This window comes from Agelaius tricolor, unplaced genomic scaffold (genome assembly GCF_023055355.1).
Source record: "Agelaius tricolor isolate 1412-34295 unplaced genomic scaffold, bAgeTri1.0.p SCAF_8, whole genome shotgun sequence".
Classification (NCBI taxonomy): Eukaryota; Metazoa; Chordata; class Aves; order Passeriformes; family Icteridae; genus Agelaius; species Agelaius tricolor.
In genome coordinates, this window is record NW_027269268.1 from 41,424,901 (window position 1) to 41,448,291 (window position 23,391).

The 23,391-nt window shown below is 38.7% G+C and overlaps 1 protein-coding gene across 2 annotated transcripts in view; it reads left to right on the top strand.

The window, feature by feature from the left end:
- The first annotated feature begins 3,675 nt into the window (after positions 1–3,675).
- RFC1 (replication factor C subunit 1) overlaps positions 3,676–23,391 on the top strand; it is a 37,169-nt gene continuing 17,453 nt past the window's right edge. Inside the window, exons 1-7 of one of the 2 annotated variants that reach the window (XM_071432532.1) lie at positions 3,676–3,861; positions 8,840–8,968; positions 9,996–10,071; positions 11,157–11,276; positions 20,396–20,628; positions 21,348–21,422; positions 23,175–23,252. In XM_071432532.1, the coding sequence (XP_071288633.1) occupies positions 3,691–3,861; positions 8,840–8,968; positions 9,996–10,071; positions 11,157–11,276; positions 20,396–20,628; positions 21,348–21,422; positions 23,175–23,252 (882 nt within the window). In that variant the 5' untranslated portion in view covers positions 3,676–3,690. The remainder of the gene's footprint in view (positions 3,862–8,839; positions 8,969–9,995; positions 10,072–11,156; positions 11,277–20,395; positions 20,629–21,347; positions 21,423–23,174; positions 23,253–23,391) is intronic. The other variant, XM_071432533.1, reaches the window with a different exon arrangement.

A 23,391-nucleotide genomic window follows, 5' to 3' on the forward strand; every position in this document is an offset into this window, starting at 1 on the left:
ACATCATCTTTCTATTTTGACCTTTAAAAGCATTGATTTTATGCATCCTACTTCATGAAAGAAAACCCAAGTACAAGTCGTTATCAATGCCACTACTAAAGCAGCTAGTCACCATCATTACCAGATGTTTGAGCTCCAAGTACTCACAACAGCTCTGTAACCCAGCTCTGTAGCCCCATGGGCAATCTGTGGGCAAGGGAAAGGCAACAGGCTTCTCCCCACTAAACACAGCAGTGTTAGCATCACTGGCACAAGGATGCAGACTGTGTTGCACCTGCCTGAGATGTGTAACGTGCAGCAGAGGCTGATGCTCTCAGATGCTTGGTCTGTAAAAGGTTATGAACAGTACTTCTTTCCTTATTATTGACATGACTGGGAGCATGCTCTAATCATGGTTTGAAATTGTTTCAATGTTTCAAGCCTCTGTGAATCCAGTTTCTTACTGCTTGGTCATATTTAACTGTTTGGGCTGTAATTTAACTTCATGAAGTTAAAGAGGAAGCAGTTTAAGTGATGAGAATCGTATAGTGACTTGAATTTGGAAGAAGGATTTCATTATCTGAGCAAAGACTTGGGGAAAGGAATACTGTGACTGTTGTTAATTTGGAAAGCAATCAGCACAGAAGAGTGAGATGTGATCAGGGGGTGTTAGGAAGTGAGGCTGTGAAAGGAGGGGAAGAGAATTAATGATTCCACTGGCTCAAGTGGCAGAGTCAGGCCAGGCTCCAACCCTGATGCTGTATGAGGACATCATGCACTATGATGCTGCACAGTGGGATTTCCTGCCTCTGTCCATGCACCGAACCAATCTGGTTTCACAATGAATCAAGACTGGGAGAAGCTGAAATCTCCAGGGCACTTGCTGATACAGATTCAATAGTTAGGAAGCCTAATGATTATTCAGTTCAATTCTTACTTATCAGTTTTCCTTTTATTCTTTGCCTTTGCCAAGGCATCTGATTCAAATGAAGAAAACAATTTTTCACTTGATTCTTGAATATGTACTCTCCTTGTTTTGGGGGTTGGCTTGAAAATCTGGGGTTTGATCTACAGAAATGCTGAACACATTAGTTGAAAGGATAGAGTTTTGAATGTAAGACTGAGTATCTCAGTTGACACATTCATTCGGCCTAGATAAGTAAATGAAGAAAAAGACCTAAAGACAAAGTTCACTCAGAAGAAGTGTAATGTTTACATAAACATCAGCTGCTCAGATCTACTACTGCTGGGTGCTCAAAGAAGCACAACTTATGTAATCATCCACAACAGCATCATGCAAATCCCTTATCTTTACCTTATACAGCAAAAACTGTTTGACATGGGATCAAGTCTTTCTAAAGACACATCATTGTGATGGATACTATAGAAAGCCTAATGCCAATAGAAACTACACCACAGCTTTATGAAGAATTTTTGGAATTTTTCGTCTCTAACAAAATGCTAATTTCTGTTTCTACAATGCCTGAAAATTTTTATTTTCTTTACTAGAGAGTCTAGTAAGAAAAATATTCCTTATTCACTTTAAAAGTTGGTTTCAATTCCAAGAGTATCAACATTGCAATATAGAAGAATGTGGAAATAAACAAGATATTAACAAAAAGAAAACAGACTTTTTTATTTCTCAATAGAAGAAAATGCAATTTTCTTATTAAAAATCTCCTCTCTCAATAAGCAAGACAAAGCTTTCACTAATAATATTAACAGAAGGTCTGGGCTTATTATATAGGGGAAAAAAACCTCAAGTTCAAGACTTAATATCTCACTTTTTAAAATGTATTTTGGAAAAAAAACCCAACATAAAAAGCCAAATTTGTCTGTGAGTTTCAGCAAGGTAGAAAACAATACTAATTTTGCAAAAAATTTTTGTCATTGTTGTAAATAGAGTGGTGCAATCAAGTGTACTTTAGCTACTTTTTAAAAAGCTGTAATTTTAGTTGGGTAATAGGCCTTTAAAATACTACCCATGATCAATTATAGAATCAAGGGATTTTGCCTTGATTTTATCTTGCAAAGCACATCATAATACATAATAATGAGTATTCAGTTTTCTTTCCTGTGGTGGAGCAAGGTTTTTCCCTCTTCCACCGATTCCATAGGCATGTACATAGAACAGAGGTATCCTGTGTCTCCCCACCACAGCCAGGAGTGAATGGCAGGCATCCCAGGTGTTCAGGCTGATGTCTCCATGAAGGATTAAACTCTTGCCTTCCAAGAAACATGAAGATGTCACAAACCCACAAACAGATACTCCTCTGCTGGATGTTACTCCAGGTAGCTTTATCAACCACAAACAGAGATAACCACCTGCAATAACTCTTTGAGCATTATTTGAACAGTTTGGCTCTCACAAACGTCAGCCATTTTAACTGATCTTTAGTTCTGGTATCAGGAATAGGCACAGCTTTCAAAGTTGCATAACGAGAATTAAATATGTAAATATAAACTTATCACTGGAGATGTTTTTCTAAAGCAGTATCGGTTTTGTTTGCATAGCTATTATGTTGAGTGCATATGGAATAACTTGCTAAACTGGCCAAAAAGCACAGCCTGTGCTGTGGGTCTGTGTTTACTCACTCACTGTGCTCCTTATGCAGAAACCCAAAATCACGAGCTATGCTAATGCTAAAAGTACGCGGGCCCACCTAACCATGTGTGTTCATAAAGGAAAGGCAGCAGTTTCTGTACAAACAGGTCTTACAGTTACCATAAGTCCAATTTCAAGAATTAAACAGGAATGGCAATAAGTATCATTAACAGATGTGTGGAATGAGACCATGCCACCAAGCAGGCAGTGAACACAGAGGGAACACAAGTGATAGCATTAGCAATTGCAGTATGAGACAACTACCAATTGAACTTGTACTCTGGTTGTTTTTTTTTTCCTCTTTGATGAAGGGTCTCCCAAATCACTGGTAGTATTTGTAATGTCACAAATTCAGTTTGTCTTTCCCATTCTTCTCCAAGCCTAACAACTATTAGCAATTCAGTAGATTGACAGAATCTAAACATCAGAGAATATTTCAGAGTGTAGTCGTTTTTATTTGGCTTGAACAAATCTATCCCCTTCCGGTGTTTAGCAAGTGTGTTCAGTGAAAGAAAATATAGATTTCATTAGAAATGAATTAGAAAATTAAGCAGTCAGTGGCAGAAACACAACGTTAATTTATTCCCTGGTTTCTCTTGGACTCAACTTCCGAGTTCTCCCCAGCCTGAGTGCATGGGATCAAACACCATTAGAGGAAGCAGGCGCTTCGACAGCCAGGCAGCAGGGGACTGTCACACGTTTATGACCGGTTTATGACCAGGACATGCCCTTCAGAGCTGCGCCGGCCCGGGCTGGCTGCCCGCCTCTTCTGGGCGCTGTGTGTGCCTCAGTGCCCTGGAGAGAGGCGGGAGCCATGGAGGCCTGGCACTGCTCTCCTCTCTGTTTTCAGCCCGCGGGCTCGCCTGCTCAGCCGGAGGTGCCCGAGCGGGCGGCTCCATTTTGAGGAGCTGCCCCCGCTGCTGCAGCGCTCCGGTTCCCGCCGGGGCAGCGCCCGGGGCCGCGGGGCCGGTTAAACCCCCGCCGCACGGAGGGGCCGCTGCGGCCCGCGCACGAACGGGCACGGGGCCCAGCGGGCCGGGCCGGGCCGGGCCGGGCCGGGTGCAGGAGCGCGCCGGAGGCGGCCGGGCTGCCCCGGGGGCTCCGCCATGGCCCCGGCCCGGGGCCCGCCCCGCAGCCCCGCCCGTCGCGGCCGTGACGGCAGCGCCGCGCGCCGGGCGGCGGGAGTTGGCGCGAAGGCGGGAGCATGGAGCCGGGAGCGTCCCGCTAGGCACGGGGACCGTCCCGCCGGGCACGGGGACCGCACCGCCACCGCCATGGTGAGGGGCTCCCCGCCGGGCCGGGGGTGAGCGGGGCTGGGGCGGCACGCAGGGTCCCGCGGGGCCGGGGGCGGCCGTGGGGCTGTCGGGGCCCGGCGCGGGCTGAGCGAGCCCCCGGGCGGCCCCGGGCGCGCAGCCCCGCGCGGAGAGGCCGCCCCGCCGCGCTCCCGCCCCAGCGGCCGAGGCTTCCACCCGTGCCAGGAACGCGAACCCGTGCCCGGGGAAATGCCCTTGCCCGGAGGGGAATGTGGCTGAGCCTGTCCAGTTTCTCTTTCCCCGAAAGCGGGTGGGGTGCAGGGCGCGGAGCGTGCGCTCGTCCGGGGAAGGAATGCGGATGAGCAAACGTGCTGTAAAGGCCGTGTGCCGGAGTGTGACCTCTTCCTTAATTCCAGCAGGAGCACACGCGAGGCGTTGCTGATGGCGAGCTGGAGGGTGCGCAGTATTTGCAGAAAAGCAATTCGATGGGGGAAAATAGAGCTTGAAACCTGGAAGTAAACAAGTGTTTATCGATAACGATGCAGCCCTCAGTAGGATGTAAAGAGATTTTAAGCATAAACATATAGCGTTCCTGTGCTTTCCAAAGTGCTGCTCACCTATGCAGTCACTGTAAGATGGTATCCCCTTTTCATTTCTGGCTCAAATAAGTTTGCTTTTATTCTGATGGAGTTTCTGTGCACATCTTTTACTGGCTTAACTACAGGTGTTGTTTTGCAAGTTAAGGTGCAACTCTGGTTCTGGACTCTCCAAAGAGTTTAAGTTTGTTTATAGCTTACACCTGCTGCTCTGCAATGGTGGGTGCTACAATCTGAGTCTTCTGCTGTACTGACAGAGGTCTGCCAGCACTAAGACTCCTGGCACTATTAAACTGTGATACTTTCATGGTTTGTTTTGGGCTAGCTGATGACTTCCAATTTTTGTAAGATATCTGCCTGTCCCATGTTACTATTAACCTTTTTAGAAAACTGATCTTCTTGAAAGGCTTGCTTCCTCCTTTCCCACCTTCCCAGGACAAAGGCATTCTCCCTGTGTGTGATCTTCTGAATGTCACACATCTCACAGTGTCTGGGCCTGTCCTAGAAGGGACAAAGACAACCATCATTTTTGGGAGTATAAAAGTTGCCTCATCCCATTCCTTTTTCAGTGCTGAAGTGGCTGCTCAGCCATCTCTGCTGCAGCTGTGGAAATGGAGGCAGGAGCACAGTGATGTTGGTAATGGTTCTGCTTGTGCAGTGACAGCATGAGAATATTGCAAGTCAATGTCACACCCTTGCACACTTTCCTGCTGTAGTGCCAGGTGTAAGTAGCCCCTGTTAGCTTGATTCTGCAGCATATTCTCAGCTGTCCTGAATTGATGTGTGCAGAGTTACACAACAAACTGATTTGCATTAGAAGGGATTTATTTTTTCACCCAGATTAGTGGCCATGACCCAGTTCCCCAGCAGCCAACTACAGCAGTACACCTGAGGGAATGAGTGCCCAGGAGTAGGGGTTTCTTGAGTTTCCCCTTCTGGGAGGGACACTCCTGGCTGGAGCTGCAGCATCACTTACAACAGTGATAGTGCTTGTAAAACTGCTGCTGTTACCACACTCAGTAACTGTTCATTAAGTGTAGTTACCCAAGCAGGTGTTACTGGTTTCACTGAAGTGAGAGTATAAATCTGATTTTAGTTAGTGCACTTCTGGGAGCACCAAGTGTCAGAACTGATATGTGAGCAAAACTTGCACTGAAATAGGCAGACTGGAAGGAAATATGATTGTTTTGATAGAAAGCCCTCATTGAGACACAGAGTACCTGAAGTAAGGTGCATTACTTTCTACTGCAGTCATTGAGCTAGGTTGGTGAAGTTCAGTTTTCTATCTTGTATTTTGAGGTGCAGACTGGATTATATGATGTTATTTTGGAAAATATTTTGCCTTACTAAACACTAGTCTTGTAAAAACACTCTTGGAGTTGCCAGTCTTTGTCCTACCGAACAAATGGGTTTCAGTTTCTGTTTGTGTTGCTCTCCCCAGTAAAAGAGACAGATACAAATCTTCCAAGAGAGAACTTGCAGCTTGGCATGCTTAATGACTGTGGTGTTCTGTTACAGTGTAAGATGGAGGATTTGAAGCAGTAGGCAGAACAGGCAAGGACTGGTTGGCACAGCCATACAGCTCTAAGATAGCTGAGCAGCTTTTAGGCCTTTCAGATGCCAGGCATAACTCACCCCCTAACTGAGTGAGAGTGATCAGACATTCTTAGTTACAACTCCTACCTGGGTGGGACTGCCCAAAGCTCTTCCTTGCTGGTGCTGTGCTGAAGCAGCCCTGGGGAGCCACACCTAAATTTTAGCCTATTTTAATTTGAGCCTCTTGGGCAAGGGAACAGCCGTGCTGGTGAGTATCTCCAGGATAAACAGGACACATTGCTGTGGGTTTTGGGGGCATGTCCTGGGAGGAAACTTGGCAGTTGCAGCCTTTCCTTGTTGCAACAAGCATAGGTAAATATGAACATGGAGATTTTCCAGCTGGTGGCCCTATATATGTATGGATGGCATAATATACCAATAGGAAGGTCAGTTAGCTGGTATGATAGATACTTAGGTGGCTTGATTTCTGCAATTAGTTATGCAGTGAATTAATAATTAATCTGGCATGCCTTTATAAAAAGCATGAAAAATCTGTTTCATGATTCCTGGGTAAAAGCTTCACTGAAAGGTAACTTTGTTGTTACCCTGGGACATACTTTTCTCCCAAGCAGGTCTCTATTCACTGTGTTATGTAAGCAAGGGTACCTTTTCCTCTGAGGAGCAGGATAGCTGAAGAAGATTGGTGAATTTATAGCAGAATATTGAAGAAGGCTGTGCATAGATGTCAATCTTCCTTTGTAGCTTAGGGCTGTGTATTTTAATTTTGCATTTCAAAAAACTTGTATAAATCTTAAAGAATTCTAATATTATTGCCTGTTCTCAAAACACCAAAAGGTTCTGGAAAGCTTCTGCCAGAATTATCTACACTTTAAAACTGATTCCAGAACTGGAATCCAAACTCAAGATCAAGTTAGAGGAAAAACAGTGATTAATAAATTTGCTAAGAAGCCTTTGGAGAAAAGGCTTTAAAAGCTTTAGAAATAAATTAAAGCAGACATGTGGTTTTTAGCTGGGCTAGCCAACGTAATACATATTCCCTGCTATCACTTATAAGGTGTACAAGCTTGATGACTGTAATTTTGGGATATATCCATGTTCCCTCTCATAACAATTTCCAGGTAGCACAGAGGTTGGCAGAACAAGGTAGATTTGCAGAGCACTTCACTTAGTTGACAGTTTTTAGTGAAAACAGTAGAATGAATTGAACCTTGATCTAAAATTCTCAAATATTTTAAGATTTAAAGTAACAACTATCAAAAAAAGAGAACTTTAAAGTCACTTTATTTTGCAATGTTGTATGAAGCATTTAAATTATTTTACTGCATAAAAGATCTAATGATACTTGTTTTTCTCTTGCCTATGTTACCTTAAGCCTAAAAGGAAGTCAGTAATAATGAGTATAATTGAGTAATTAAGTCCAACTATCTGCTTGGAGACTTTTTAAATAGATGCTTTCTTCAGACCTCTTAGCTATAGGTATTGGCTGTCAAAATTTTGGAGTTTATATAGTACTGCATTTACATTGTAGGAATATATGTAAAATAGTAGAGTGTTGAAAACCTATGCTTCAAGGCATGAATTCCATGGATAGAAAAGTGTGATGTCCCATTAAAGAAGAATTATTTTCAATCTACCATTTGTTGAATCCATATTAATATATGCAGTTAAAACACAAAGAGCCTAAATTTTTACAGGAAACAATATTTCCAATTCTAGAAAATTGTTTTAAGTGCACTGAATGAATCTATACATGTCCCATCTTTTGTTTATGCTTTCAAATTATGTGTTCCATTGATTTTAAGCCCTAAATCTGAACTGACAGGAGTTGACTGTTAGAAGAAGCACCTCAAGGACCCCTTATTATCAATCAGACTTGATGCCAGTTTCCTAAGAATGTTCTGCTTTACTTGTGGTTGCCTGTAATGATAAGGAAGTGCCAGCTGAGCTCTGTGGTGGGGAATAGCTCCCAGCTGTGTCCAGGGGAGTCCTGAGCCCCAGCCTTCACCTGCTGGCTGGGATTTAGGGCACAGGAGCTACTGCCTTGCTCTAAAATGGCTGCTAACCCTGGAGGTGGTGATACCAACCAGGTACCTCTTTCCTCAGGTTCTTTTCATGAAACTGCATTGCCAGATTTTTAAAAGAGTAGTTAGGTGTGATTTTGTGTGTACAATATTGATTTTCTAAAATTTAGGCTCCAGCTGCTAATTTTACATGCTTAGAAAGCTTGTTTTGGCTGTATTGTGGTCAGGTACTACAGTAAGGTAATAAAATAGATCTTGGTGTTATTTTTCTTTATTTAAATTTTATAAGTTTCTTGCTGGCTAGTTTTTTAGTGAGATGTAAGTTACTGTCTAAAATATTTATGAGAAGGTGTAGAATGCAGTAGGTGCCATTACTTCACTGTTTCAAGCTCCTGGTCCTTTCTTTCCACATGGGACACTACTTCGTAGCTGTGTTAAAAATTTCAACTATAGAAAGAGTTTGGTTGAGGTTTGTGATAATTAATCAGAAAAAAAAAATTAATTATACATCTGTCTTAAGTCATTGTATTTCATTGCTGCTGGAAGTTTGTCCTGCAGTGTGTATTGGTGAAGATGCCCAACTAAGGAAGAAGTAAATTTTTTTTCATGATTCAAAGACTGGAGTCAGGTGGTGTGGGTGCTGCTTCTACTATCTGGGCTTTATTTTCTGAACTGTAAACAAAATTTCAAAATCAATAAATGTAATGGTAAAAAATTTATTGATTGCAATAAATGTAATGGCTGAGAAGGTAACTTCAGTGCATTGCTATTTCATAGTGTGAAGAGCTGTCTGTATTTAAAAGTTTATAAATCTCTTTTCCCTTTTAGGATATCCGGAAATTCTTTGGTGTTATACCTCCTGGAAAGCGACAAGAGTGTGAGACTGTGAAAAAGAATGAAAAAATTAGAAATGGTGAAGGACCCTCAAGTGGGAAGAAAAGGGAAAAGGAGACTAAGGTTAGTTTTGCTTTTCATATTTATGAAGTGCTTGGTTTCACTGATGCTGGATTGTTTGTGTATCTAGCATTTTTTAAAGTCATGGTTCTTCTCATATACTAAAATAACAGACTATGTCAATTGTTTTTATAGTCATGGGAGGAAACTGCCACTTAAAATTAACTTCTAGCAGTAAAACTTTGTAGGTGGTGAAGAAAATTGCTGATTTAAAATTTTGGTTTGTAGGACAAAGGTAGGTAGAAATTGTTACAGTTAGGTGCTCACATAAGAACAGTCTGATATATTTGAAGTTATTCTGCCTATTGGCCACAGTTCTCTAAGTAGGTTTGCTAATGTAATTTTTATTCTAATGAACCCAAGGTTTGTGCCCAGTAGATGTAGGCATATCATAAATGTGACATGCTTACAAATGAGGTGAAAATCTGTTGTGTGGTGCCTACTGTGTGACCAGTTTTTATAACACCTGTGCAGGAAACATGAACACTGTCTTTGTTGGGATCACTTCTCTAAACCTGCTGCAAAGACCAAATTCTTTAAAATGACAGATAAAACTACATTGGGTTCTGGTTTCAGACTACTTTACATGTTAATCTTCTGAGCTGTATAAAAAAGAGCAATGGCTATAGGTAGTTTAAAAATCACTTAATGAGTGGGAAAATTTCTAATAGGATGGAATGTGTAATGTGAAACACAACAGTTTAGTAGTGAAATGCTGCTTAAATAAGTGTTCTGACTATGTAATTTCAATGTGAAAATTCTTCCTTATTTTCTCTGTGCTGCATCTTTTCCCCTCCAAAGCAGGAGTTAGCACAAGACCGTTTGTAAATGTGATATTGGAAAACAAATAATTTCTGTTAGAATTTGTTTGAAGCTCATGGATTTGAATGTATGACTAAAATGTCATTTGATGTCATAAAATGTCATACATTTGAATGTATGACTAAAAGCTGAGAGGATCTGTTTAATGGTTGAACTAAAAGCTGAGAGGATCTGTTTAATGGTTGAACTAATGAACTGTTGCACTTAGGTGAATAGTTCATCCAGTGAAGATGATTCCAAACAGAAGCGGACAAAAAAGAAGAGAAGAATAATCTATGATTCAGGTAGTGTTCACAGTTGTTTCTGAATATTCCTTTGTATTTCTTGCATCAGCATGCAAGGTTGATTAGGTAAATTGTACATCTGAAAGTTTTTGTGGGTTGAGTTTTATAAACAGTTCCTGTTCAGCAGTGAGGAGTAGTAGGAGTACAAAATTAATATATTGCTGATACCTTTGAAGTACTGATATTGTGTGGAGATTTGACAAGTTCTAACCCTTTAGTAGTAGGACAGAAAAAGAGAAACAGTGCTCTAAGCTCTTCAAAAGGGAAAATGTTTTTTTGTTGGTGTTGATGGTGGTTTTGTTTGTTTTGTTTTGTGTAGGGTGCCAGTATGCGAGTCAATTGACTATAATCACTCTGCTTTTAGATATAATTACAATATATTTGTGTTTATCATGGAAAGAGAGAGACGCTGAAGGTTAGCCCTCTCTAACACTTGTTAGTTGTCTCTGCTTCTTCAGTTTCTCCTGTTTATTCATGTGGATGCTGGGATCCATAATCCACAGTAGTATAAATCTGTCATCTCCACAGCTTTTGGGATATGCAGAATGGTTGGTGATATGAGTGGCAATTCACCAGTGTTCTCCTGAAAAATCAGAGTACCACCTCTGTAGTTTTTTGTTTTTTGATTGTTGTTAGTTTTTGGAATAGGTTTCCATTTACTGGAGCACATCAGCATAATAGTATATTTTTTGTGGGTTTGATGTTGGGATTTTTAAAATTTTTTTTGTTTGTTTTGTTTCATTTTGGGTGGTTTTTTTTTAAGGAAATTGCTGTGGTATTTTTGAAGGTTGCATTCATTTTCAGAAAGATTGCTGTATAGATATAGCAGTTACTGAAATAAATAATAAAGCATTTATTGTTACGTAAACAAAAATCACTGTCAAGACTGAGTTCTGACCAAATTTTCATTTAGTCACTTATGTGCTAGGTGAAAAGGGAAGCTGTGCTCTGACCTTCCTACCATATGGTAGGAGTATGGAGTCTTTCAGCTGAATGTATGTGAACACATGTTGACTGTTATGTGATCTATTAAACCCTGTGTGTATGTGGAGGAAGTCTACATTTATGTTGTGGTCAAAACACAGATTCAGAAGAGGAGGTGCAGTCAGTGAAAAAATCCAAGAAGTCACCTGAGAAAAAAGCAGCTGCTTCTAAACCTGGTAAAGTTCTAAAGCGGGATCCTGTTGTTTATATTTCAGAGACAGGTAATGGAAGAAATATATCATTATATGTGTAGTGGGGTGGGTTATGTTCTAGTGGGGTGGATTGTTTGATAGACTCAAATGTGACCATAAAACCTAATATTGAGGAGGACAAATTACATTCTCCTCAAACAAGCTAACCAAAAACGCTTCAGAAGTTTAGCCTCAAGTACTGTGAAGTCAGGAGCAGGGTGAAAAGTGAGGTGATGGTGAGTAGTGGCTTAGGTTGATTTAAATAGGCATATGGTTTAATGAGGTAATGCTTCCTTGCTTAAGAGAATTCAGTAGATTTAGGGGAGGAAGTTAAGGAAGTACCTACAATATAGTTTAGCTGCTCACCAGCATACTTTGAAATGACAGCTGGCTGCAGGGATTTTTGTTTTACCTGGTGTATAACCTTCCATGTCTAATCTCTGTGTGACGTGTTGGTCACTAAAAGGATCTTGTACCTCTCAACAAACATTTATTTTGTCAGTTGCTGCAGTGGTTGTCTGAAGCTGTACCTTCTGTCTTCTGCCTTCTTTATTTGTCTCTGGGGTAGAGTTCTTTACTAGCCACAGTAATTCCTGAAGAAACTGTGATTGAATTAACAGACTTGAATCCAAATCTGTTTTGATAAAACATGGTTTTTAAATAATACAATTTGAGTAGGGCTTCTGTAATCCCTCTTTGAGTTTTATTATACTTATTTTGGAAGAGTGGACACTGTCCTTAGGTATGGTAGTATTTTTTTGGTAAGTTTATTGCTGAACATAAACATTGCCTCCCTATAAAAATACCATTCATTTTTAAAACAAAAAGGGATTGTTTGCTGCAGTATTGCATTAGAAGTGTGTCTCAGCTGTTTTTTTTCTATACCTTTCTTTCTCCTTGGGGTCTTTTATGTCTCTAAGATAGATACATTGTGCTTATTCTGCTTGTCCTTGGTAGTTGACCTGGCATACTGCTGTACCACATCAGGTATTCAAATTAGCTCAATTTTCCAAAATAACATGAATGTTTTATTTGTCTTATTTATCCTTTTACACAAAGCTTTGTTTCCTTTGACAGTTTTTCCCACTATTCTTTCCTAATTAAAAGGATCTTTAAAAGCAGAGTAGGATCTTTATCCCAGAGTAGGTAAATTATCAAATTCCTGGGGAATAAACAGCATATATTTAGGTTTATTATGCAATTCCAAGTGGTGTAATCAGATTTTTCTGCACAGGGATACCATGGGAACACCAGTCAAGGTTATTAGTGAAATCCCTGAAAACCATGGGCTCAAGGTTACTCTTATCAAAAGAGTCTTAAGTACACACAGGTTTGATTTAACAGTGTATTCTAAAACAATGCCTTTATAACCTTGAGACATAATGCTTGAATTTTGTTTACTTATAATTTCTATAAATTGTTTCTTCAGCTTGATGGAACTGTCAAGCTGAGTGCATTGAAGTGGTATTGATACAGCAGTTGGCTTGAGATAAATGTGTTTTACAGGAATAGGAATATAGACATACAGATAGAAAAGGTTCTAACAAAATTTATAGATATTTGTTCTTTTTTTTTTACTGTTATGGAACTGAAAACTTAAAATCAAGAATATGTGCTTGGACTCACTCAAAAGTCAGAATCTCTTTCTCAAGGGCTCTGTCTGTGGCAGTGTTTGAAAGAGCCTTTTGGCATCAAGAAGGCAGTAGAAGTTTGGTAGTTAATTGCCTCAACCTATTTTTCAATTTAATTTGAAACTTTCTTCCTCTTGTTGCTGGAATTTCTTTTCAGCTGATCTCTGTATCTCTGTGGTTATCCAGCTTTCTCCAGAAGTGTTTGGGGAAATGAACCTTTTGGTTTGTATAAAAGTAGACTGATCTGGATTATTGTGTTGCTTTTCTTACTGGCTTGTGAACAAGTGAATTTTTTTAAAAGGCAAAAGAACAAAGCAAGAATAGTTGCTCTTTGTTTTTATTGATACATTTAATCTAAATAAATATTTAGTTTAATGATGGTCAAAGATAAAACTAAGTTATTCTGCACAGTAACAAGGGGAAAAAAAAGACTTTTTTTATTAGTGGTACAGTCTTAGGGAATTGGGAAAAATCCAGATGTTCAATGTACTTGTTAAAATAGTACTTGGTACTTGCACTGTTTAATGAAGTATGGAACCTTGAGCTTTGTAGATGGGCTGTTAGTGTGGTTTGTTGAACCTCATCTGGTTTCATCATAGGTGGTTATTCAGCAAGAATTTTGACCTTGCTTGAAGTGAATACTTACCTTTCATAGACATTGTGTAGAGGTAATCATGTATGTGTAGCAATTGCCTTGATTGCTTGAATATTTTTAAAAATAAAAAAGCCTTATAGTAGTGGTAGGCAGAATTATTTATAAAGGTAGAAAAACTGATGTGGTAGGAACTGAGGAGGTCTGCAGGTTACTGGGAAATGGTTTCTTTAGAGCTTAGAAGACAGGACAAAAAGAATAGCTTGTGAAGGTCCTTGATAATACAGACCCTTTTAATGTAGAGAATATTTGGGATAGAGAAACAAACAACAAAACAAACCCAAACAACCTCAGACAAAAAATTAATTAAGTGCTAATACTGGTGGGTAAAAAAATAGTCCCTACATCCAAGCACAGGTTCAAATGAGCAGCAGGTTGCCAGTGAATAAGCATGTCTTTCACTGAAATATTTCATAGGGAAATAGAATGTTGTCACTGGCACTTCCTGGGCAATACTTATTTATGGAAAATGCTATACTTGAGTGAAAATGTGAGGAGGAGATAAATAGCACTCTGGGTACCAACTTTGCTCTGAAGTGTTTAATGAAAGGTCAGTCGAGAAGCTGTAGTTAAACCTTAAGGGAGTTTTGAAATGCATTTGAGGAATGAGAGTGAGTTCTGGCAGAAATCTCTGAAGAAGCAGGGATGGCTGTTGTAGAGGAGAATGCACAAGTTACTGAGGAGTGAGCCTGTTTAAAGTTGATTTGGTCAAGTTTGAGAATACCAGCAGTACAGCATAAGGGCCATGTAATGGTAAATGTGCTCTTGTACTCAAACTCTTCAGAGTTGACTGTTGTATGAGCATAGTGTATGATAGCAGTTAATTCCCTGAATAGGAGAGTAGGTGTAAACTAGAGGTGTGCATGAAATGATATAATCTTATTCCTATAGAAGTGGTCTTTTTTTCTTTCTACAGAAACTAGGATAACAGCAATATTGAGAAATAAATGTAATTCTGACTAAAAAGAGGGATGCATTTATCAGAAGATGGTAGAATTACTTGTCAGCCTGTATTTCAAACATGGCAGGACATAAATAAAATTAATTTTAGTTTAGTCTCTGTAGCAGGTCTTTAAGCTGTAGCTGTGTTAGCTCAAGATGTTGCTGTTTTCCTCTGCCTGTTCCTGTTCTCCATGCTGGAGACCTTCTTTCTCCCTTTCAGATCTCCTTATTGAACTGCCAGAGTAACTGGTCTCAACTGGTTAATCTCCTGGATTAGTTCAAAATATAAAAAGAGGATTTATGTTTGGATTTTTTTTTCTATGCTGATTTTGTTTGAAAACAGAGCACAGTGTCCTGAGAGGCTCAGTAAGCTGAGCTGCAGCTGGAAAAAATGAGCACATTTATACTTGACTGGATTGCTTGAAGTTACCTTTTTTCCCATTTTGTAATTATTCACATGGTATTACTGAATATTCCTGTCACACAGGTAACTTCAGGCAATTAAGCCAGAGCAGGAAATTGCATTGCATGGTGGGATTCAGATCTGCTTCTGTGAACTACTGTTGTAGGAAAGTAACCTGCTCCAGTGAACAGGTTTCAATAATAATAATAATAATGAGTTAGTGGACTGATCCCTTCTAATTGCTTGCTGAGCTGATACACACAGCTCTTTCTATGCCATGTGCAAGCATTTCATTTGGAAGGAGTTGTTATAATTGATGGGTTTGCCTATTAAGATAATTTACTTGGGTTTAAATATATTCACCCTTCTTTTGTATTTTAGTGGTCCCAAAACTAAGCATGTAGACTTGACTTTTATTTGGTATGTGTTGGACCAAGGATATCAAAGGCTGTGTAGTTTGGCACTCAAGTGTCTAACTCATGGTAGTTAACTGCATTTCAGTGTTGTATCCATAAACCTGTTTATCTCAAAATGAAAAATAAAGCAGAGGCAACTTTTTAAGGTTGCCTTTTATAACTGAAAAATCCAAAGATAAATTTGTTTCAGGGGTGTAAAGGTGAAATGATTCAGGTAAGCTTTATATTTTTATAACAGCACAGAACCTTGACATGTCAATATAGGCCAAATGCTAACAATTGTGGTTTAAAGTGCATGTTTGTAGTACGTGTAAAATCAGTTAGCTTTTTGAGAAATGGTATTAAAACTCTAACATGACTTAATGACATAATATCTAAATTTTTAAATGTTGCAACTACTATTTTTTTTAAATGAGGAGAAAGAAAAAATGCACTTTGCTAATCACACATGGCATCTGTCTTTTGGAAGGAGTTGCAGGGGTGGAGTTGGAGTAGACTTGCTGGCTTTTTTGAGAAGTGGTTATTTTAAAGGTAACCTTCTTAAAGAGTTACTTTAGGCAAAAGATGAGTACAAAACTCAATCCTGCCAAGTGTTTGGAGTGTTGGCTGCTGACCCATGCATAGGTAAAGTAAATAAAGTCAATACTAGGACTGTAGACAAACCTTATTTTCTGCACCCTCCCTTTAGCTTAGACAGCAATGCCTGTTGCTGGAGATGGCAGGTCCTGTAGTGCAGGAACTGTTTAAGTATTTGTGCAGAAGAGGTGTCACTGAAACTGAAAAATGTCCAGAGTATTATAATTTTTACAAGTAATGTAGATTTAATGATTTTAGGATGTAGTCCTTTAGCTCTATACAGAAATCCTTATGTAGTAGTCTACAAATGCCATTCAACATACATAATAATAAGTAGAAATTAGTTATGTTCTGTACCTGCCCTGCCTATATTTAGAGTTGGTTTTATGACATCATAGTAACAGGCTGTTCCTGCCTCAAATATTTTGTATCCTAAATAGAATAGGAACCAGGGAATTATATTTTCTAGTGATGAGCAACTCAACAGTACAGAAATAATAAATTAATAAAATACATTGTTCTGAGGGCCTGTCCTATGCTGCTTGTTGCCATTGTCCCTGTGTGCAGTAGAGTGCTCCCTTTTTAGATTGGCTGAGGTCATTCCTGTACCCAAGCCTTTTACAAGGATCTGAATTTATTTTTAAAACAGCCGAGATAATTTTTATCAGGCCCAGTTAGGGAACAACAACAGGTGTTGTTCAGTAATCAACAGGTGAAACTCTTTTAAAAAGGGTGAGGGTAGGAAAGAGGAATAACAAGCAGTTAAAAGTGACCTGCTGGCATTGGTTTATTAACATAATTGTGCTGCTGCTGGAACAGTACATGAAATGAAAGCCAGCTGTGCTTTAACGTCATGGAATAGCTCTTAAAACCCCCAGGATGGCAGCTGTTTGTTGCTAGGGAAGTTTGTCCTCCTACATTGCCTGGCATAATGGATCCCAGATTCATGTGTAGTGTTTGTGTACAAAATAATTAAAAGCAATCTCCTGATGGTCACTGCCTGTGTGTTCCATTGATCACATGGGTAGCTTGCCCTTTGCTGCTTGATTTCCAGAAGCCTCAACTAGAATATATGGTCTTTACTTGTGTTTGTAGTTCTGAGCTGATCTGGGAAAAAATAGTGTATGTTCAGGATATTTTTTCATTTTTATTTCATTTTTCATTCATAGCACACAAAGGTGGATCAATGTAAACAGGAAATACTGTTCTTGGAATAGTTGTGTTCTGCTCTAGAAAGGTTTTACAACAGAAAAGTCATCTAGTTGATGCTGAAATTGATTCCTGTTTCTCATTGAAGTCCATTCCCCCATGTAAGGCTATCTTGAGGTTTGCCCAGCAATTGCTATAAGAATGCAATTAATCTACAATTTTTGCAAGTTAAAACCCAAATTTTCGCTTGTATTTTCCACAAATTATTGTCTTGCTTCTTATAAATAAGAAGACATCTTTTTCCTTTTACAGGTCACATGTTGCATGTTGAGCACCATTGACCTGATTAGTGCAGCAGCAATAGTATCACTGTCTTGGCACCTTCAGAGCTTGTAAATCAAGTTGCCTTCATGCTTACAAGGAGACTGGAAGCGTGCAGCTGATGAACTTTGCTGTTCACTTCTGTGGCAGCAGGTGTATGGGAGCAGTTTGTTTGGAGGAAAAGTGTTAAGGTTTTCCTAAAGAAATTGGTGTTTATCAGTACTTGAACTAAGGGGAGTGCCTGGAGATCAGGTGAATTTGTGATGTGTTCGTGGATTTCCTGAACCTGGGATGAAAATGCAGCCTGAGTGTCAGTCCCCTAAAGCCTCTTTTGAAACCCACTTTTAATAGAATCAGGCTGGTTTTGTTTCCTAATGACAACTTCCATGTTCTCATTCTCATTTTTCTTTATTTTTATTTATCAATAATGACTGTTCATAAGTGAGTCTCTTGTCTGTCTTCAGCCACTGCTTGCAGTCAATAAATGCTTCTAATCCTGTCATTTCTTGGAGCAACATAATTAAAGCCAAGTTCTAACTATTGATAATATGTAGCACTGTCTTCCTAAATGACTTGAGTGCATAATTTTTTAAATTAAAATCTAATTGTATTTACTCTACTTCTTTCTACTTAAGAGAAAGCAATATCCTGTTGGGTTTTATTGCTATTTATGGTTATAAGTGAATAATGAAAAAAATCAATATTGCATACAGATCCTCTGATAACAGTAATGATAAGTAAAAGTTCTTTTTTAGCATTGAGCAGTCCTTAGTTTAAGAAAAGCTGGAAGCTGGGGGGGGGCAGAGTAGGATTTGTGTAATCTTAAGACAAATAAATGTAATTACTTCTACATTAACTGCTGATTTACAGTAACAGTATATTTTATTCCTGCAAATGGTTTTTTTGTTAAACTGAAAAATTTGAAAGAACCAGAAATATTCTTGAAATTGAGATAAGTAATCTCCTATTCAGACTTGAAACTATTGTAAATTAGGAGTCTACAGCATCTGGTGTCCAAATCTCCCTGAACAGTCATAGTTTGTTAAATTCAGCTAAATGGCAGTAGGACATTTACTGCTGCATTGGGAAAATAAATTGTGTTGAGAATAGGAAAGCTTTTAACTTTGTGTAAAACCTGCTGCTGTCAGCTGAGGGCCTGGGATTGAATTTTCTCTTCCATATAATGCTTTGTGAATTGACTTGGCTGAAATGCCACTTTCTCTTGGATAAATTTTTGTCTTTAGGCATTCTAGAGATGCATCTCTGTGTTAGTTTTTCCCCTTTCTGAACTTTCTCTCCCAGCAATAGGTGGAATCCTGCTTGGTTCTCATTATAGTCTGCCTAGTAAGTGCTCGGTAGCAGCAAGTTCTGGCTGATGCCTGAAACACTCCAAACACTGCCATCTGTTGAGAACAGGTGAAACAAAAAACAATTGTTTCCCTCCATCTTTGCCTAGAATACAACAAAAATAAGAGATGACAAACTAGGGATAGATATAAACAAAAATAAGAGATGACAGGGAAGTGGTAAGAAAACAAATTTTTGTATGAAAAGAAATATGAGGACTTAAATTAGGGGTTGCTGGAAAATGAACATGTTTTTGTGATAATGCTGTCAATTCAAGTTCTGTTAAAAAGAGGATGTTTAGAACAATCTGTGTTTATGATATGTTGAGGTGAGTGTCTAAAGCATCTCTATTTTGAGAAAAGTAAAACTAGGCTTCAGTTAGAGGCATGCAAATAAAACTGCCTCTGTTTCTGTTCCTCTCAAGTCTTTCTGCTGCTTTTATAGAGTGTCTAATATTAATTTTGAGTATTTTCTTTCAGCTTATTTGCTCACTTTGAGTTTGTAGAAGAATTCACAAAGATGATGCTTTTACCATTTGTAGAAGGTTGTCCAGGGATGTTTGTCTTCTGTGCTGTTGTATTAATGTGATCATGTGGCAGTGAGATATGTGGGGTTTTGTATGCCTCAGTGAGAGGGTTTCATTTGTAGAACTGTCAGTAAGACTTCACAACATGACCTAAAACTCTTTGAAGTCCTTGGTATTCATTTTTTGTTGATTGATTGATTAACTGGATGAAAAGTTTGGGTTCAAAATTAATAAACAGCCATCAAACCCTCTTTCTTTTTCATTGCTGGGCAGACCATGTCTTGGTTATTAGAGAAGAATCTGAAAAGGAGACATTAAAATTTTGCTCAGTGGTCTGTGGGATAATTCTCAGTAAGACTCTGTATGCCACTTTTCCTCCTCCTTTCAAACTGAAAAATCCATTTTGTCTTGCTGACCTTGTCTGATTTCTGTGTTCTGTGAAATTGTTGTTTTTCTTTTAGTTGGTTTCAACTGTACTGGAAGGAGGTGTGTTTAAGTGCAGAGATGTAGAAAGCTCATACATAGAATCTCTAAAATGGAAAAAGTGAAAAAATGGCATTGAAATGTTTTTGCTAAAATATTCATAAACTATGAGCAATACTTGAAAAAATAACTAGGAAGCTTACCCAAGAATCCTTTTTTCCTTTTTTTTTTTGTAAAAAAAAATGTTCTGATATTTTTCCTTGGTTTGTAATGTAAGCTGGATGCTTAAGAATACATGTCTACAAAGCCTATGTTAGGTGCTTTGTTGATGAGTACTGTAAAGTAATAAAATAAACGTGGCTTTGTGCATCATCTAAAATGTAAAGGAAGAGTCATGCTGTTCAATTTGACATGAATTGAGGAGGGAGTTCAAATTTCATTGGTCTTCTGTTTATTTTCCTCATTTAAGAAGGGAAGGCATTCCTGGTGAACTTGTCTAATTGAGAGGTAATGTGTGAGTACAAGTAACAATATTGTGTTGTTATTTCAGTACTGAATCTGTTCAGACTTGAGTTATGCTATTCAAGGTGTTAAACACTACGTGTTGTGCAACTCAGCCTTTTTTTCAGAAAACTCTGGAATGCCTGTTGCATTTTTTAAGGATTTGAGATGATGTAATGTGCTGAAATAGTTGTCTTGGCAGTTCTGTTATTAGAACTTGAGTTCTGTGTACCAGAAGTAATGGAATTCTCTTTGTGTTTAGATGAAGATGATGATTTTGCCAATAAAAGAATTTCCCTGAAACCGAAGGAGAACGGGACATCAGGGGTTGGTTGTCCAAGAACAAATACTGTGAAAAAAGAGGAGGTAAAACCACAAGCTAAAAGCAAACCCCTCTCTCCAGTGAAACAGACTCCCACCTCTGCACTTGATTTCTTTGGGACAAGGAGTGTCCAACGCTCAGAAAAGAAGCTGGTAGCAAGTAAAAGGAGAGAGGTGAGTACTGAGGAGGCTCCTGCTCGTGTGTCTGGTGGCAGCTCAGAATGAACAGTTGGACTGCAAGGAGGGGCTGAAGTGCTGCTCCTACCTCCTGTTACTCTGTATGAGCACTCACATAGAAGTTGAGCTCTCATGATCCACATGTGCACATCAACTCCTCAAATACAAGTTTGGAGTGGTTTCCATGTTTGATAAGATAGCACGAAGTTGAAGGTAGTATTTTCTTATTGCCTCTTCTCAAGTGACATTTCTTGAAATCCATTAGGTTTTCTGAGGTTGGTGAGTGGAAGGGATAGCTTAGGGTGGAGGGCAGGCAGGAGAGGGAGAAGGTTGTTTTCCCAAGCTTTATGGGGCACATATTCGTGGAATAACAAAGCACTGAGTAAAAGTATGGAGGAACTTAAAAATTCCCAGTATAGTTACTAATGTATTTTTCAAGTGATGTGTTTTTTTTTTCATTTGATAGCTTGAGAGATGTTTAGCATTGTTTTAATAGTTGAGATATTGACATTATAGCATGGTCTTGTTTTGAATAACGAAACCCCTTGAAAATAGCCTTGTTTAATAGTGTTTAGGTTAGAGAGCTGGAAATTAATGTTGCATGTCTCATTCACAGTCCTTTTCTAGAAGCATACAGAAGGAATCTATACATGTGAAGTTATTATTGACACAGTAATGGGGTAACTGAATAATTGGTCTTTTTTTCTTTAATATAGCCTTCACAGAGCAGAGACAGCACACTAGATGATGAGGCTATTGCTAGGCAACTGCAGCTTGAAGAAGATTCAGAGGTAAAAGCTCTACAAATTTAATGCTCTATATCAAGAGCAGTTTGTTTAACTTAAAATTGGTTTTCCTTAAGAAGTTAAGATGGAGTTTCCAGGTATGCTGTAACTAAGTGTAATAAAATTCATCAATATGTGCAAGCCTGGTCACACAGTTATTTTTATAGGCAATATTTCAGTTATGTAAATAGAATGTATCACTTAGTCTGGATAGAGAGAAAATCGATTTTCTCTGTCTGTGCAGCTGATGTGCTTCTAATAATCCTGCCTTTCACACAGAATTCACTTTCTGCTTCCTCATGTTTTGATGGTGTTATGTTTATTTTCATTCTCTGGAGTAAAAAATTAAAAGTCATTGCCATCCATGATCTGTTTTACATGTCTTTTAACTTTTCTTATAGTTGAGAAAAATGTGAATGGCCCTTACATGTCTTAAACTTTCCTATTTGAATCAGTACTACTATGAGGGAAGGTACACATATTTACTTGCTTTTGGGAAAACTTGATTTCCCACATATATTTGTAATATTGAGTATTGTTTGAAATAAGTAGATTGTACAGACAAATCTGCACCTCTGAAAGTAAGGATGAGAGAAAGTGAATCCAGCTTTACCCTACTAGAAAGTTAAACAACCAGTCAGGAAAAATAAGATGATGTCTTTATTTGAACTGATCTTATCCAAAACAGTCAGAGTTTCTGTGCATCCCAGTACTTTATATCGGGGTGTCTCTGCCCCAGTCTGCTTTGCACTGGGTGCTCTCTGCCCTTTCCCCTCCTCACTGTACTTAGGGAAGGGAGATTTCACTGTATGGACACATACAGACAATGCCTGTGGCATACTGGTTTTATAAAGTCATCTATTGGGATCTTAAAGCACGACATGTTGGATTTCAATTATGAAAGTAATTCTGTTGTTCTTCTGTTGAAACAGTGGTCAATATTTATTGGCAATAATGAACACTATTCATGAATAGAAAAGGTTTTCCCCAAGGTACCATATTGCACAGGAAAGGTAACCAAAGGATCAGTTATCACTGGAGATGTCAGGTTTATGTTAAGTGAAATAAAAATGAAGCCAAACTGACTTTGGTGGGGTTTTTTTACAACTAATAAATAACTCACACAGATGTTGTGCACTGTTTGTTTTTACTGGTTCTTTCATCAGAGAAAATCACTTGTATAAGTAATAGAAAGTTAAAGTATATTTGCTTCCCTAAAGTAAATAGAACTGACACTAAGAGCAGGGCTAAGGGCAGTAGTTAAGTTCTCCAGAACAGAATTTTTTAATATGCATTTTTTGCTAATAGTAAATGAGAATAAAGCATTCATTCTGGAGATATTATAATTTTTAACAGGCATCATTACTACTTGTCTTTTGGGACTGCTTTTGATAAAGCCAGCAGGTTACATGTTGTTGCAGACTGTTTGTTGTGAGGTGCAGTCTTCAAAGTTTGATTATTTAAAATAAAAGGCTAGACAACAATAAAATATATGAATGAAAAACTCATTTGAAAACAGCTTATACAGGCATAATAATGTTTCTAGTGCAACAAGTCAATTTTTCTCACTAGATTTAAGTAGTCTTATTTTCTGGGGGAGACAAGTAATTCTTCAGTGCCATTTCCAGAAATTTATTTGCCTCTGGTACGACACCCTTTTTCTAGCTATGTGCTCACTTAAGAGTTTTTGTAAAAATACACTAGAGTTAGAACTTGTTTGGCATTAGCCTAAAAATCATTATTTTTTTTTCCTTTCAGCTGGAGAGACAGCTGCATGAAGATGAAGAATTTGCTAGAACTCTGGCCATGTTGGATGAAACACCACAGAAGAAAAAGGTTGAATTCTTTTTAAACTTACACTTCTAGGAGTTGCATTGCTGGGAGTGTTCTTACTTATACGCCTTTGTTTTGAGACTTCCATACAAATGCCTTAAAAACAGCAGGAAAGTGTTTTCATGGAAATAGCACACTCACT